Source organism: Ovis aries, chromosome 5 (assembly GCF_016772045.2).
Source record: "Ovis aries strain OAR_USU_Benz2616 breed Rambouillet chromosome 5, ARS-UI_Ramb_v3.0, whole genome shotgun sequence".
NCBI classification, from domain to species: domain Eukaryota; kingdom Metazoa; phylum Chordata; class Mammalia; order Artiodactyla; family Bovidae; genus Ovis; species Ovis aries.
The window spans coordinates 40,466,625-40,484,179 of record NC_056058.1 but is presented as its reverse complement, the minus strand read 5'-3'; the positions used below and the strand labels follow the sequence as shown (position 1 = coordinate 40,484,179).

Genomic DNA, 17,555 nt, shown 5'->3' with positions numbered 1-17,555 from the left:
ATGTCCCTCAATTTGGGTCTATCTTGTGTTTTCTCATGATTTAGAATTCAGGTTGTATCTTCTGGGCAGGAATATCACAGTGTACCTACCATACCTGAGGTGAGATGGGTAGCACAGGGCATCTATATCTCAACACTGGTATTATGCTGCTGCTGCTAAGTTGCTTCAGTTGTGTCCGACTCTGTGCGACCACATAGACGGCAGCCCACCAGCCTCCCCCGTCCCTGGGATTCTCCAGGCAAGAATGCTGGAGTGGGGTGCCATTTCCTTCTCCAATGCATGAAAGTGAAAAGTCAAAGTGAAGTCACTCAGTCGTGTCCGACACAGTGACCCCATGGACTGCAGCCCACCAGGCTCCTCCGTCCATGGGATTCTCCAGGCAAGAGTACTGGAGTGGAGTGCCATTGCCTTCTCAACTTTGTTTGATTGTGGTGGTGTGCCTGATTTTCCCACTAAGTGGTTACTGTTTATTCCTTCTGGAAATCTTGTAAGGAAGTTCTTAGCCCTAAGGTTAGCATCTATGGATAGTTACTGCCTGCAGAATGACTGCTGTGACATTTGCCAAATAGCAGTATTTTATTTCCATCCTCCCTTCTCCATTTATTCATTGGGATTCTACTAAAAGAAGGATCTGTCCCTTTTCTCCCTTTTATTTACATCACAAGGGACCAGACATTTGCTTTTTTATGGGTATAAACAATTTTTAAGATTTTGGATGGACCTGTTAGATCACCTTCAGAAAGGCTGTGCAGATTCATACTTCTCAGGTACTGCATGAGTCTGTCACCTTTCTATACCCATACCAACAGGAATTATGTACAGATAAATTAATTGGTTTAAAAAAGGATATCTCAGTTCAGTTCAGTGGCTCAGTTGTGTCCGACTCTTTACAGCCCCATGGACTGCACCACCCCTGGCTTCCCTGTCCATCACTTATGTATCTTCACTGTTCATCTTCCATTTGTTCTTTTATATATAAGTGAACATTTTATTCTTGCCACCTATGTGTTTGTAGGATCCTTTTGCACTGAAGATACTACTACAAATGGAATAATGTGAAACATATCTTCTCAATTTCCTCATGTTTTCCTTTGCTAATGGATGTTTTAGTTTTATATGGTCAAATATATTAATATACTCTTTTTATTTGTGCTATTGTAGCAAGTTCTTTCCCAAATAAAAATACTCAACATGCTTTCTTAGGTTTTTTATTAAGTCCAAATTTTTATATGGATTTCTTATATTCTTCTGGATTATATTCCACTAGACTTTCCAATATAAACGTTTTTCTTTGTTTCAATACTTTCCCCCAAAGTTCAGGAATTTTTAAAGGCAGAAATTAAATCATTAGGGAAATATATTTAATCTTTAATAAATGATGCTGACCATCCTTTTGGGTGAAAAAATTCCCTCCTTCACACTATTTATAAAAATGGATTCCATATGGATATACATGTATTAGGAAAATATTTTTTATCAAGAAAATACAAACTCTAGAAATCTAGTCAGCTGGATAAATAATGGCAGATTATCTACCCCTGGAAAGCTTGCTAGCATTAGATAAAAGTGAAATAAATATGATTAAGATATCCTTCATCATACTGATACAATATTGCCTATATCAGATTAGTATAACTGATAGCATATACTATAAAATCTTTTTACTGTTCACAAGTTTCTCTAAGGTTTTGGTTACATTCAATTGTTCTTACCAGACAGCTATACCCCAAAGGAAGAATTTTATTTGAATAAAAAGGGCCCATAAGTTGAAATAAATAGCTGTATAAAATATATCTTTACAAAAATTTATGATTACTAATATAAATATTAATGTATATTACATGTAAGCATAATAGAATATAATTAAAAGGTAACTGTAATGAAAATGGGGAAAAACACAAAACCAAATCAAGGACTCAGGTCTCTTTTTGTCAACACCACACATAAGTGCCCCAAATGCTCTATATAATTAGCTGTAAACATCTCATTGCAAACCAAATATCCAGAGGGCTCCCTCTGCCCATCAGGCGTTACCGGATGTGGTATGCCCTGAAGCACTTGGCGTGGACGCCCTTCTGGCACTTCTCGCAGCGGGTGTTGGTCTGTGAGTGGCACAGGGCACATCGGGTCCTCTTGTCCTGGTGGATGATCCAGTGCCCAATCATGTCGAAGCGGCTCTCAGTTTCCAGCCGCCTGCTTCTCCTCCCTTGGGAAGATGTGTCTGCATTGCTCTCTAAGTACACACAGGCCACATATCTTCGGAAGGCCAGGAGGTCCACCTGGGCATCATGGCAACATATCCTATGCAGCTGCCAAGCATTGTTAAGGGCCGCATCAATAACATAACCAATGAAACTCGAGTACCACTTCATACCCCGGATCTTCACCTTGTACTTGGCGATGTTCTGGTCCATACGGCCGACACCCCCCACCTTCTCCTGGTACAGTCTCAGCAGGGATGGCTGATGAACCTGGGTCTGTATCTTGGCTGCTCCTGAGTGATGGCTCGTCAGCCCCACCGGCTCTATGCCCACAGCATTGGAGCAGATGTTGACCACACTGCTATCGTGCCAGCGGCACACAATGATCTCCTCACTCTCGTCAACTTTGTAATCAAACGAACCCCTCTTCATTTTCTTCAGTTCTTTGGGATCTTTAAGGGGACAACGCTCAGTTCTGTACTCACGAACAGTTCCTGTGGCCTTCACTCCTTTCTTCCTTAAAATGGACATCAATTTGACACTTGTAAAAACCTTGTCAAAAAATATGTGGTATGGCAGACAGCCACGCGTCTGAAGTGCGTCCACAAATTTCACTACCATACTGCCTCCCAGGTCCAGGCCCCTGTCTGGCTTAGTGAACAGTGTGCCCTGGGAGGGCTCAAACCACACCAGATAGCCCCTGCTGGTTGTTCCACACCAGATCTTGTAGCCCAGCCGCACAGGCTTCCCTGCAGGCAGCTGCTTAGACCCCCGGTATCCAAAGTATTCACACATGGATTCGCCAAAGCTATAGAACTCTTCCAAGGGTGCATGTTTCCGGAAATTGTAGTTCATGCGTACGATGAGAGGCCTGACCTTGGCAAACCTATCACTTTCATCAAGCTCATTGTTATCTGCAAAATGCAGGTATGAGAAGATCAGTTCAAATCTGTCCCTTCGAATTGCATCAGCCACAAGATGGTGATGTGAGTCAGGAGATGTTTCCCAAAACATCCTTCTCCTTGGATAAGAGATATACCCACTTAAAATCAAAATGCCCAAGACACACTTCAATTCCTGGGCTGTGAGACCCAGGTTGACATTTTTCTGCCTAGCATAACGATTGGTTTCATTAACAATAAAATTAATCGTTCCTTCATCAAAAAACAGTTCAAAGAGACCTACAGGACTCAGTTCCTGGCTTTTGAGATCTTCCATATGAGGATCTGTTGCTGTCCAACTGCTGAAGTCCGGGTGGATATCTCTTTTGGTCCAAATACGTTGAGGTTCCACTACTGCCTTTCGCTTCTTCGTGGCTGGCTGCAGCTCCAGGTCATCCTCCTCCTCCTCCCCGGTGCCAGAGTCCTCAGGAACCACAAAAGCATGCAGCACATTACCAGGCACATGGGTTCCTTGCTGGCCATCTTCATCACCTGAGTCTTCATCAGTGAAGTCCCCTGCAGCATTTTTGGGCGGTGCAATGAAGATCTCCTCCCTACTGTGGCCAGATTCCTCCTCTTCCAGAGCATTCAGAACCTCAAGTAACTTCACAGACTTCAGCTTTGAGCTGGTACTTCTCCCAGTAGAGAGGCCGCTGCAATGACAGGAAACAGAATGAAGAGAGGCCATGCAGGAAAGCTAGTGCTTCAGCAGAAAACTCCACCAAACCACTGCTCAAGAGGGGGGCACGCCCACTGTAACAGCATCTCAGATCCAACACCACCAGGCAATGTGCCAGATAAGTCAATGTTCCAGACAAACACAGATTACTCTTCTAATCTGTGCTTTAATAAAGGGAGGCATTCTAAAGAGGTATTCCATACTTCCTTTCCTTCTCAAGTCTTTGAATAGAGGATTCCCTCTAGTGATGAGTCCAGACGCCACTGTCATCACCTGGTTAACAGTAACTGCCGATGGGAAGGTTGGGCTGCTGAAGTGACCTCCACTGATGTCTCTTGACTTAGTGACCAGAGCAGCCCTGCTTTTGTGCTTCTGCCTTACCTCTCTCTTCCCTTGTTCTTACTCACTTGACAAATATAAGTTTCCTCACTTCCCAAATTCTCATTATCCCTACCTGAACTCTCACTACCCAAATTCAAGACCTAGCCAGATTCAGACAGATTTTCAGATGGCTCCCTCAACATCTGTATACTGCCTGCCAAATGGATTGAAAACATGGAAACCCCTGCTATTCTAATTCTGCCTGTCCATGTGGGAACCAAATACAAGAGATGTTTGTATTTAGTGCTGCTCAGGGACTACAGTGGCCATACTCCACTCCCCAATCTGCATAGCACTTGTTTCCAAATGAAGGAAACAAATGACATATCAACAAGCAAGTAGCTATACAGGATGGCATCAGGTAGTGATGAGAGCCATCCTGAATAAGGGACAGAGAATACAGCTGTATTCAAGTAGCTGGGGGTGCTACTTTAGACAGATGATGAGGGAAGGCTTACAGGGCAGACAGACTGGCAACGTGAAGGAGTGAGCCTTGCAGACAGTTGGACACAGGGTATCCCAGATGGAGAGAACTGCAGGTACAGGCACAAGACCCTGTGGCCGAAGGGACTTGATGTCTATGAAGAGCAAGGAGGTTAGTGACACTGCAGACCACAGTGAGGGGAGAAGAGTAGAGCAGAGGTAGCTAGGTCCAGGGCCAAGGCTCCACAGGGTTCCAGAGTCCTGATGAGGACTTCCAGGTTATCAGAGGAAGTCCCTAAGGGGTACGGAGCAGGACAGTGAGTGGTCAGTACATCACTGTGGCTATGAGAACAGACTGGACTTGAGAAGGTAGGCACGCTGATGTCCTATTTCCTGGCCACTGCATGAGAAAAGCCACACACCAGAGGGAGGATAAGATTTTACCATGAAGGCTATTTCTCTGCAGGCCTGCCCTATAGTTTTGGAGTTTAGGTTGCACTAGAGACTCACTCCAACCTCAGTTTCAGGGCATTGGCTCCACCAGCCCCCATGCTAGAGGCTAGGGCACAAGACATCTGACCTCTGGGGAGATGAAGTACACCTCAAGCTCCCTGGGCCAGCCAGAAAGGGAGAGGAAACCTGAAACTCTGCCTCTCCACAGACCTCAAACGAAGACATGTTCTCAAAGAGCATCAGCCCTTTTCATGCCCTCTCCAGCCATCCATGGTCTATAGCAGCAGATCCACACCTGCCCAGCCATGGTCTTGGCTAATCTCACCACTCAAGCTGTTGCGCACCCACAGGCCCTCAAACACCTTCTCTGCCTGGCTATTCACACCCTACAGTGAGAAAGCTTGCAGGAACTTAGGCAGCCCCACACAGAACCCTCTTGTGTCTTGAAGGATGGGGAAAGCAAATCACATCTTTAGATCAAGTGTGGAACTAGAGCTACACAGCTGCATCCACACTCCCTTGTCTGCCTTGCCTTTTCTCCTATCTTCCTTTCTCCTCTCCCTCCTTGGTGCTTCATAGACAACAAGTGCTTAGGGTGGCTGGCAGGACTGAGAGCTGAAAATGTTATAAACTTGGCCACTCAAAAGCAAAGGGGTAAATACAGTTAGCCTTGAATAACACAGGTATGAACTATGTAAATTAAGAGAAGACTCTTGAGAGTCTCTTGGACTGCAAGGAGATCAAACCAGATCATCCTAAAGGAATTCAGTCCTGAATATTCACTGGAAGGACTGATGCTGAAGCTGAAGCTCCAGTACTTTGGCCACCTGATGCAAAGAACTGACTCACTGGAAAAGACTCTGAGGCTGGGAAAGATTGAGGGCAGGAAGAGAAGGGGACAACAGAGGATGAGATGGTTGGATGGCATCACTGACTCGATGGACATGAATCTGAGCAAGTTCTGGGAGTTGGTGATGGACAGGAGGCCTGGTGGGCTGCAGTCAGTGGGGTCGCAAAGAGTCGGACACAACTGAGAGACTGAACTGAACTGAACTATGTGAGTTCACTTATACATGGATTCTTTTTCAGTAAATATGTACTAGAGTACTACACGATCCTCAGTTGGAGCCAGCAGTGCAGAGGGCTCCATTATAAAGTTACACACAGATTTGTGAATGCACAGAGGTGAGCAACCCTAGTACCCATGTGTTGAAGAGTCAACTATACTAGCATAAAGCCTTTCATCAAACATTATTCCTACCTTGAAGATGAAGCCATGATATACTGGGAACACAGGTTATCTTTACTTGCAGAGTCTAAGAATCTGTAAGAAAATGGAAGTCAGTTTTAAGAAATCATATGCAAGACAATAGGACCTTCTCTATCATTTGAGGGAAAAAAATCTCCAGATTCACTACCAACCAGAGGGAACTGGATCAAGTACACACAGAAAATTATGTGTAGTTGACTGGCTAGTCAGAGGAGAAAAGAAGAAGCTCCTCCATCTCACACCTCACAACAAAATACATTCTGGGACAGGGTTTCCCATGATCAGAACTATTGGCATTGTGTTTGTTGTAGGGGGCTTCCCTATGTATTATGTGATGTTTAACAGCGTCCCAGGCCTCCATTTATTATGTAATAATACTGGTATTATTGTTCTACTGGTATGTACCAGTAGAACAACTATCCCACTTGTTGTGAAAAACAAAACGGTTTCTAGACATCACCAAGTGTTCCCTACTACTGTCCTACGTCAGTGCTGCCAATAGAACTTGCCACAATGATAGAAATATTTTGTATCAGTGCTATCCAATAGAGTAGGCATGAGACACATGTGGAGATTAAGCACCGGATATATGGCTAGTGTGACTGAGACACTGAATTTTTAATTTTATGTAATTTTTAGTAATTCTAATTTACATAGTCACATGTGGACTGTAGCTACTTTTTAGACAGTGAAGTTCTAGATTTATTAAGCACTAATTGCAAAAAAAAAAAAAAAGGAAAACTTTAAAACTTTTGAAGTATATTAATGACCACAGCATGGGGAAACTTTTCTTTTAGAAAACACAGAAACTCAAAGGAGGATGGACAATTTTAACTATATCAAACTTCCAACAAATCTGTAGTAGGTTGTTCTTGAACTGTGGTGTTGGAGAAGACTCTTGAGAGTCTGTTGGACTGCAAGGAGGTCAAACCAGTCAATCCTAGAGGAAATCAACCTTGAATATTCACTGAAGGACTGATGCTGAAGCTGAAGCTCCAGTTATTTGGCCACGTGATATGAAGAACTGTCTCACTGGAAAAGACCCTGATGCTGAGAAAGATTGAAGGCAGGAGAAGGGGACAATAGAGGACACAATGGTTGGATGGCATCACCGACTCAATGGACATGAGTTTGAGCAAGCTCCGGGAGATGGTGAAGGACAGGGAAGCCTGGTGTGCTGCAGTCCATGGGGTCGAAAAGAGTCGGACATGACTCAGTGACTGAACTGACTGATCCCTAGAAGCCAACACAGTCCCTGGCATGTAACAGGCACACAGTAAATACTTTCTGAACTGAACAACTTCTGCTGAAGAACAAATGGCCATACTACAGGGCATTCTCCTAATTCTATAGCAGGATTTCATTTTCATTTTAACTTTTTGGCTTTAAGACAGCTATTTACTAAAGTACTAAGGAACTCAATACTTAATTCACCCTAACAAAAATGCATTCCTAAAGATTCTCTAAAACTTTGCATAGGAAATGTCTAGCAATGGAGAGCCAACTGATACAGTGGACTCAAACAAGAACAGAAGGGATAGCTAGGCAGAAAGGGTAGGAAAAGCCATTTCTCTCTTTCTCTGGCTGTGCTCCTCAGTCCCTCCATTCCCTACTGTATGGCCCTTCCATCCTTGCCCTTCTTGACAGAACCACCAGAGGAAATGGACAAGAGTAAACAGTGCCTCTGCAGGCTAAGAAAAGTCCCAACGGGAATGATTTCCAGAAAGAGACACTCCTTTAGCAAACACATAAGTGACTACTAGACACCTAAGCATGTATAAAATCACTACTCTAACAAGGCTACCAAAAAGAAGAGGTAGGCGAGATTAAGATCTACAAAACAGGACTTGGTTAGATCTAGTCAGGAAAGTCACAGAACTTCTTTCTAAGGAAAGGATAATTAGACCTCCCCTAGGAAAGAAACCCTCCAAAAGAGTACAAATTCCCCGAGGAGGCAGAGAACAGCATCCCAAGCAGAGGAAACAGCAAATAAGCGGGAAAGCAAAGACAATTAGGACAGGGTAGAGAACCCAAGGGAGAGAGTGTACAAAGAGACTAGATCAGCTATGCCATGTCTTGAAGGCACTGTTTAAAGAGACTTATCTTTATCGTAAAGCAAAGGGAAATCAAAAAAGGTTATAGGCAGAGCATGACACAGTGGGGTTTACATTTTAATGAGTTTATTCTGACTGTGGTATAGACAGCTGAGTGGGGGCACCAAAGCAGATGTAGGGAGATAAGAGCAATAATCAGAATGGTGGGGCTTACGGCAAAAAGTGGGCCAGTCCAAGTAGGATTCAAAAAGTAAACCAACAAGTTTGGATCATTGAGGGGATGGGAGAGGGCTGATCAGGGAGGCCTCCCAGAGTTAAGGCTTAGTGGCTAGGGTAGGGTGGTGCCATTCACAGAGGCCAGGAGCACAAGAACGGCATGAGATGTGGGTGATTCGGAGCTGTGTCTTGCACATATTGGGATGGAAATGCCTTTGAGATAACCCAGAAAGGTACTGAAAGGCCACAGTCCCTCTGGGTCTGAGAAGTGGCCTGGGCTAAAATCATTAGTGAGTCAGTTTTCTGAGGATTTGTGGAAGCCCCAAAGCCACAAGAATCCCTGAAGCCACAGGTGATACCCAGGGAGGAAGCCCACATTGAAAGAGAAGCTGGAAAAGGAGGACATCTTCAGAGATGTCTAAGAGATCTAAGGGCAGGAGGTTGACCTGAGAGATAGAAAAACCAGGAGATGCTGAGCAGTCAAGGGCCAGATGTGTCAAGGCACAGGTGTGCAAAGCTGTGGCTCAGTTGGACATTCTCCGTTGGACATTCCCAGAGGCTCAGCTGGACATTCTCAACTGGCTCTGGCACCCAGGAAGAAAAGGCTCTTAGATTTGAGATCTGATGTTCCTAGAGCCATTCTGAAGGATCTTGGAGGTGAGGGGACCTCTAGTGCTTAAAATATTAAAATTTCCAATGAGACAGGACATCTAAATGGAACTAAATCCTTACTTGGATCCCATACCACAAAAAGGAAATGGTTGAGAAGAGCAAAAAAATTCTGAACAAGGTCTGTAGATCTTTGGTGTCCTGGTTCCGCTAACTGCTCTCTTAAGTAAGATGTTAACATTTGGGGAACCCAGGTGACTCGAATGTAGGGATTCTTTGTATTAGTTTTCAAAATTTTCTCATTTTTTAAAGTTACTTAGAAAAAACATTTTTTAATAAGAGATTTTATAAACGTAAATGCCTCAAAGTCAAGCCAGGTGCAAAACGGCTCAAGAATGGCCTTTGTGAGATACGGGGGCCCTCTTTCTCATACTCATCTCAATGCTAAACAAAAAAGGGGAAGAGAGGAAAACAAAGATGCTATGCAACCTCAGCGATCCCAGAAGCAGGCAGAAACTGGAAATGCCAAAAGCGCCCTTCACACAGCGTATCCCCACGCAGAACCCCCTCTCTCCCTAAAGGGCAAGGCCTCTAAGCCCGCCCGATCCCGCCGACCCCGCCCACAGATGTCCACCCGCTCCGCCCCCAGCGTCAGCCCGCCCCAGCCCCAGCTCCGCCCACAGCAGTCCTTCCCGCCCCAGCCCGGCCTTGCCCCGCCCCCGATCCCGCCCAAGGGCCCTAGCCATTCCTCCCTTAGCGCATACTGCGTTAGCGGGCCCCCGCTTCTCCCACAGCCCAGCCTAGCCCAAAGGCTCCCACCCCCACGCTCGCTCCGCCCCAGTTGACCCCGCCCCGGTGCCGGCCCCGCCTTCCGCCCCAAAGGGGGACCCCCTCAAACGGCTCTCTGAACTCGAAGCCCCGAGGTCTGTTGTGCCTGTACCAGTCACACCTACTCACCGTCCGCCCGCGGCAACGAGGCCCAACGCCTGGGGCACCGTTGAGAAAAAACATCGCTACGGTCCTCCGCTCCCACATCCAAGAGGGGTATAGTAGGCGGTGCAAGCGGAGCGACCTCGACCTGCGATGAACAGACTGGAGCCTCGTGGTTCGTGCCAGTTACCACTCGTAGCGCGGAGCCTAGAGCTTCTCGGCGTTGCTGGCATCGGCCGTCGCGGCAGCGCAACGTCCGGCAAGAGAGCGCTCCACTCGCCTTCGGCCCGCCTTCCGCTCCCCGCCCAAGACACACCCCTGCTTGGGACACGCCCCCGATCCCAGCAACCAACGAGACTTTGGGGCTTCCGCGGTGCTTAGGGGAAACCCGGAAGTGCCTCTGAAGCCAGGGCCAGGGCAGTGAAATGTACTCGGCCCCTCTTGCACCCTCCACTCGCCCGGTTCCTTTACTTGCTAGCCTAGGCACTTTCCTCTCTATTACTAACGGAGCCACGAAACCTTTTTTCTCTCTAGCTGGGTGGTTCTCCAATATAATTCAACAACAGCTTTCGCTTGGGAACATGATAGAAATGCATATTCTGGGGCTCCATCCCAGAAATACCTAATCAGAAATTCCGAGGCTTGGCCCAGTAATCTGGATAACGTGCTCAACTTTACACCTTGGACTTTTTAGTTTGGATAATTCTTTGTCGTGGAGGCCTGTCCTGTGTATTGCAGGTAGGATCACCAGATATAAATCAGGGTGCTCAGTTAAGTTCGACTCTCAGATAAAATATATACCCCAAGGTTAATAGATTGGCATGCTGCAGTCCATAGGGCGGCAAAGAGTTGGACAAGACTAAACAATAAGATTAATCTAGCAGTTAAGTATTTCATCTGGTGACGCTGTTGTTCAGTCCCTCAGTCCTGTCCAATTCTTTGTGACTCTATGGACTGACTGCACGCAGCATGCCAGGCTTCCCTGTCCTTCACCATCTCCCAAAGTTTGCTCAAGCTCATGTCCGCTGAGTCGATGATGCCATCCAACCACTTCATCCTCTGTCTCCCTCTTCTCCCCATGCCCTCAATCTTTCCCAGCATCAGGGTCTTTTCCAATTGGCTTTTCCCATCAGGTGGCAAGGTATTGGCGTTTCAACTTCAGCATCAGTCCTTCCAATGAGTATTCAGGGATGATTTCCTTTAGGATTACTGGTTTGACCTCCTTGTTGCCCAAGGGACTCTCAAGAGTCTTCTCTAGTACCACAGTTCAAAAGCATCAATTCTTCAGCACCCAGCCTTCTTTATGGTCCAAATTTCACATCTGTACTTGACTACTGGAAAACCATAGCCTTGAATATGTGAACATTTATCAGCAAAGTGATATCTCTGCTTTTTAATGGTAGGTTTGTCAAGCTTTTCTTCCATGAAGCAAGCATCTTCTAATTTCATAACTGCAGTCACCATTCACAGTGATTTTGGAGCCCAAGAAAATTAAGTCTCTCACTGTTTCCATTTTTTCACCATCTGTTTGCCATGAAGTGATGGAACCAAAATGCCATGATCTTAGTGTTTTGAATTTGGAGTTTTAAGCCAGCTTTTTCACTCTCCTCTTTCATCAAGTGGCTCTTTAGTTCCTCTTTGCTTTCTGCATAAGGGTGGTGTCATCTGCATATCTGAGGTTATTGATATTTCTCCTGCAAGCTTGATTCCAGCTTGTGATTTATCCAGCCCAATGTTTTGCGTGATATACTCTGCATATAAGTTAAATAAGCAGGGTGACAATGTGCAGTCTTGACATATTCCTTTCCCAGTTTTGAGCCAGTCCATTATTCCATGTCTGGTTCTAACTGTTACTTCTTGAGCAACATACAGGTTTCTCAGGAGGCAGGTAAGGTGGTCTGGTATTTCCATCTCTTTAAGAATTTTCCAGTTTGTTGTAATCCAGACAGTCAAAGTCTTTCTCATAGTCAGTGAAGCAGAAATAGGTATTTTTCTGGAATTCTCTTGCTTTTCCTGTGACCCAACAGATGTTGGCAATTTGATTTTTGGTTCCTCTGACGTTTTAAAATCCAGCTTGTGCATCTTGAAGTTCTTGGTTCAAGTACTGTTGAAGCCTAGCTTGAAGGATTTTGAGCATTACCTTCCTAGCATGTGAAATGAGCACAGTTGTGCAGTAGTTTGAACATTCTTTGGCATTGCTCTTCTTTGAGATTGGAATGAAAACTGACCTTTTCCTGTGGCCACTACTGAGTTTTCCAAATTTGATGGCGTATTGAGTGCAGCCTTTTTATACTGTCCATGGAGTTTTTGTGGCAAGAATACTGGAGTGGTTTGCTGTTCCTTCCTCCAGGAGATCAAACCAGTCAATCCTAAGGGAAATCAGCCCTGAATATTCATTGGAAGGGCTGATGCTAAAGCTGAATCTCCAATACTTTGGCTACCTGATGTGAAGAGCCAACTCACTGGAAAAGACCCTGATGCTGGGAAAGACTCAAGGCAAAAGGAGAAGAGGGCAGCAGATGGTTGGATGGCATCAGTGATTCAATGGACATGAACTTAGTGAACTCTGGGAGATGGTAAGGGACAGGGAGGCCTGGTGTGCTGCAGTCCATGGGGGCACAAGGAATCAGACACAACTTAACGACTGAACAACAACAATGAGTGAAGCACTTTAACAGAATCATCTTTTAGGATTTGAAATAGCTCAGCTGGAATTCTATCGCCTGCATTAGCTTTGTTCATAGTAACGCTTCCTAAGGCTCACTTGACTTCACACTCCAGGATACCTGGTTCTCTGGGAGTGACCACACCATCATGGTTATCCAGGTCATTAAGACCTTTTTTGCTGATTCTACCTATAGGTATTTTTATTTGCTAAATCTGGTAGCACTGAGTTAGGCTTTTGAGCATCCCTTGGCTGTATCCCCTAGGGGCCAGTAGCAAACCACACCCCCGTTCCACTAGTTATGATAACATCAACTACAAACTGGTACTTGCCATGGGTGCTTTCCATCTACTTCTACAAGGATTAAGTCATGTGCGGCTGCAGCTGCTGACCTTCAACACTCCCTGAAGGAGTTGAGGCTGGAGAGAAGAAATGAGGCGCTCCGTGCTCAGAGAAAAACTGGCAGGACAGGTTCTTCAGATAGTTAAGTATTCTCAGGAGCTGATTTTATGAGCCCACGTCTCATATCATCTCATATCTAGAAAAGCACCAAAATCCTTCATGGTGATGACTGTTTCTTGTGACTAGCAGAAGCTTCACGAGACTAGTAGAAACTTTTTGGAAAATATGTGCTCGATTGCAGGTACTCCCCCCATTACTAAAATCACATATATACTGATCTTCTCCCTTGCCTCTGTGGAGCAGTTTCTCAGAGGTATCTGAGGTGCCTCGAATAAAACTTAACTCTCACATTGTGCCCTTTTTTTTTTTTTTAGTTGACAACAACCAAAATTGTCTGCAGGTGCTCTGAAGGAGGTGGTGGGCAAAGTCCCCCTTCCACCTAGGATTACCCCCATCTCCTCCCTATACACACACTTTGAGACTCAGTTCCATAAGGCATATATGAGTGTACTTTACAGTAAAAGGTGCCTTAACCTCCAAGGGATTTTCTAAACACAAAAATCCCTGGGACCAAATCGTGCTAAATATTCAAGAAGGGGGCCAAGTAGTAAAGATTCTGTATTGGCTTCTCTAAGTTGGCATTTCTCCATAAGGATTTTGGTTAGTGTAAAGTGTAAACCACCTAGGTCAGGAAAATAAGTCATCATCCTCATTTGTGAGATTCTGGAGCCAAGGGCACACTCAAGTTTGTCATTGTTTATTCCGCAAATCTGTATTGATGGCCTGCAAACAAGATATAGCAGAGAACAGAAAAGTTCTTATTCTCATTGGAGTCTCTTTTTAATACAAGAGGCACTCAAGAAACAGTGTCAAAGGTGATAGGTGCTGTGAAGAAAAAGGAAGTAAGTTAAGTGGGTAGATGAGTTCTGGGAGGGTGGGGTGCTATTTTAGGTAACATAAGTGCAGTGTTTCCTATCTTCCTTTGTTCCCCATGCCTACATCTCATTCATTCACACATTAGGCAAGATCTGTTGCAGTAAAAACAGAAATGAGTGAATGGCCTTTGGCACATACCAGTCAAACAGGCCTGCAGGAGTTAAACAATCTTTGTTGTTCTTTGGCTGTTGCTACTAGCAAACACTTGTAGCTGAATTGTCCTTTACAAAGCTAATCACTCTCTGACTGATATATAGATTATACTCTGCACCTGGCATTCTTTGCCCCCTACACTCTTGTAGTATTCTGCATTTCAAAAAGAAGGTCATGGGCCAATAACTGCAGGGTCACTAGACCCAGTTGCTGAGTTGCCTGATAGCAGCTGTGGCCATTTTGAGACTACAGAAGAAAAAAAAAAAGCAAGACCTTTAAGAGGATATAAAACCTCTCCCTATTCCTGAGCAAGGGGGGCACAGCTCTTGAGGAGCCAGCCAGCTGTGTTTCCCTTTTCCTTGGCAAAAATAATAAAGCTACTCTTTTCTGTTTATCCCAAACTCTCTCTCTGTATTTCTATTTGGCATTGGCAGACAGGGAGCCAAGATTTTGGCAACACAGCTACTGAATGCCCATTCTGTGACAGACACTGCTTACATTCCAGTGAGAGAAACAGATAATAAACAAACTGGTAAAATATGTGATATTTATTATAAGTGGAAAGTCCTATGGAGAAAATAAAATCAGAAAAGGGGGATGTTGTATCCTGTTTTAATATTGCGGTCATGGAAAATATCCCTGAAAAAAATTATATTTGAGGGAAAAGCCAAAAGATGTGAAGAATAAGCCACTCAGAATTCAAGCAGGGAAATACTTGAGATGGGGAGAATAGCATGTTCAAAGACCCTGAAGTGGGATGTACCCCAACACTTTGGAGGAATGGAATAGCTGCAGCTGAGTAAAGAAGGGGAATCAAAACAGTGAAGTTGGAGAGATGATAAGTTATATGCCAGATATGTGGCCAGCCTCTGCATGCATTTAGGGTTCTAGTGGAGGAAGAATGCAGTCTGATGAAGCTTTTATAAGCGTCCTCTGAGGTGAAGCAAGAGCAAAGAACCAGCCAGGAGTCTACTGCAGTGGTTCAGACCAGAGATGATAGTGACTTAGAAGGTGCGAATGGTGGAGCCAGAGAGAAATGGAGCGTTCGGAAAGTATTTTCCAAGTAGAGTTAAGATTTGCTTATAGATGGGATGTAGAACATGAGAGTAAGGAGTCAGGGAACACTCAAGGTTTGGGGCCTTCACAGGTGGAAGAATAGGGTTGTCATTGACTGAAAAGGGCAAGATGGCAGAAGGAGCAGTTTTGGTGGGAGAGGAGGAGTCTGGTGTTAGATACATAATCCTCAGCATTCAAAAAAATAAGATCATGGCATCTAGTCCCATCACTTCATGGCAAATAGGTGGGGAAAAAAATAAAAACAGTGACAGACTTAATTTTCATGGGCTCCAAAATCACTGCGAACAGTGACTGCAGCCATGAAATTAAAAGACGCTTGCTCCTTGGAAAAAGAGACACGACAAACCTAGACACGTATTAAAAACCAAAGACATCACTTTGCTGACAAAGGTCTGCATACTCAAAGCTATGCTTTTTTCCAGTAGTCATGTACACATTGAGGTTTGGCCCATAAAGAAGGCTGAGTGCCAAAGAATTAATGCTTTTGAACTGTGGTGCTGGAGAAGACTCTTGAGAGTCCCTTGGACAGCAAGGAGATCAAACCAGTCAATCCTAAAGGAAATCAACTCTGAGTATTCATTGGAAAGACTGATGATGAAGTTGAAGCTCTGACAATTTGGCTACCTGATGGGAAGAACCAACTAATTGGAAAAGACCCTGATGCTGGGAAAGATTGAGACCAGGAAGAGAAGGGGGAGACAGAAGATGAAATGACTGGATGGTATCACTGACTCAATGGACTTGAGTTTGAGCAAACTCTGTAAGATAGTGAAGGACAGGGAAGCGTGGCGTACTGCAGTCCATGGGGTTGCAAAAATCAGATATGACTGAGTGACTGAACAACAACAACAGCATAATCCTCATTCTTTTGGGACCTTGCTTCACAAGTTAGTGGAGGTGACTGACTGGCTTTCTTTTCTAGATGGAGAAATACTTACTCAACTCATACCCACCTCTGTCTTAATTGATGGTTAGGATCCTGAGCTAAGTCATATTCTCCTGCATAAGTGCTCAGTAAAAATCTGAGATTTGCCTGGATGACTGGTTTGTTACACTCAGAATTTATCTTGCTCATATAAATAATGAAAATATTCACAATCCCTGGCTGATTCATAGAGTTTAGCCTGGGAAGAATTACACAGTACCATACCCCTCCATTCTAGATCCCCAGTTCCTTCCTCATCAGATAACAGAAAGGGTATGCGAAAGGATTTCACTATTCACACAGCAGTACATGTGCTGGCTACTGTGGCTCTTCATTCACAAATCACCTCAAATAGAGGATGGAGGACTCTGAGAACAAGAGGGCAACACTCTTCCAGAATAAACCTGCATACAAACCACTGGAAATATCAGATCCCTCTTGTGGGATATTAGGATCATAGAGATCTGGGGGAGAGGGGGTCTAAGATACAGGGAGGAATAAGCATAGATCAAAAGTGAGAAGAAAATAACCGTGAAAAGATGGACTGAGGTGGAAAAGAGAAGAAAGAGGGGAATGATGGGATAGTGCCAGGGTCCTCAAAGTGAGCCCACCTAGTAACTCAGGTGCTCTCTCCTTGACTGATGTTACCTTAAAACAATAAAACAAGCAAGTATTTTACCAGCAAAAATGAGTTTATCGGGGGGCAGCAAAGAACTGCAATTATGGAGAACCATATGCAAGTTCTATAAAATGAGAATAAACCTTTTATAGAAAAAAAGATGTTGGGATGGGCTGTTACAATAAGTCCACTGAAGTAGAGTGACTTTTCATTGGCTGAGTTGTGACAATGTCACGTTGGTTTTGCTGTTGCCAAACAAGGAGAAAAACATCTTTCTTTCTCATGCTGGCAGTGGGTAAAGTAGGGTCGTTTCCAGCCAGAGATGCAAAGCAGTTGTCTTCCTATTGAGATTTGTATTGACATGGAGTGGTATATGTGTGAAGCTTCCCATTCTGGCCTCCCGACTCTAACACAGTTCCCTTTTATTAATTTTGACACTCAGCTGCCTTCTCAGAGTACACTGAACGAATTTTTTAAAATAAACATTTCTTTGCTAGCGGTATTGGAGGTCTTAACCAGCACTGTAGTATATTGATTGATGCTCCCTCATAAGCTGTATCCACCCAGAACCTCAGAATATGACCTTATTTGGGATAAGAGTCTTTGCAGATATGATAAAGG

General features: G+C 44.5%; 1 protein-coding gene and 1 pseudogene across 1 annotated transcript; one reads left to right on the top strand and one right to left on the bottom strand.

The window, feature by feature from the left end:
* Positions 1-1,192: 1,192 nt before the first annotated feature.
* PGBD2 (piggyBac transposable element derived 2) lies at positions 1,193-10,441 on the bottom strand. Its single transcript, XM_004009450.5, has 3 exons — positions 10,185-10,441; positions 6,340-6,402; positions 1,193-3,795 (listed from the first exon to the last, which is right to left on the bottom strand). The coding sequence occupies exons 2-3, from the start codon at positions 6,354-6,356 to the stop codon at positions 2,031-2,033; spliced, it is 1,782 nt and encodes a 593-aa protein (XP_004009499.3). The 5' UTR covers positions 6,357-6,402; positions 10,185-10,441; the 3' UTR covers positions 1,193-2,030.
* LOC101113328 (chromobox protein homolog 1-like) overlaps positions 10,311-17,555 on the top strand; it is a 19,972-nt pseudogene continuing 12,727 nt past the window's right edge.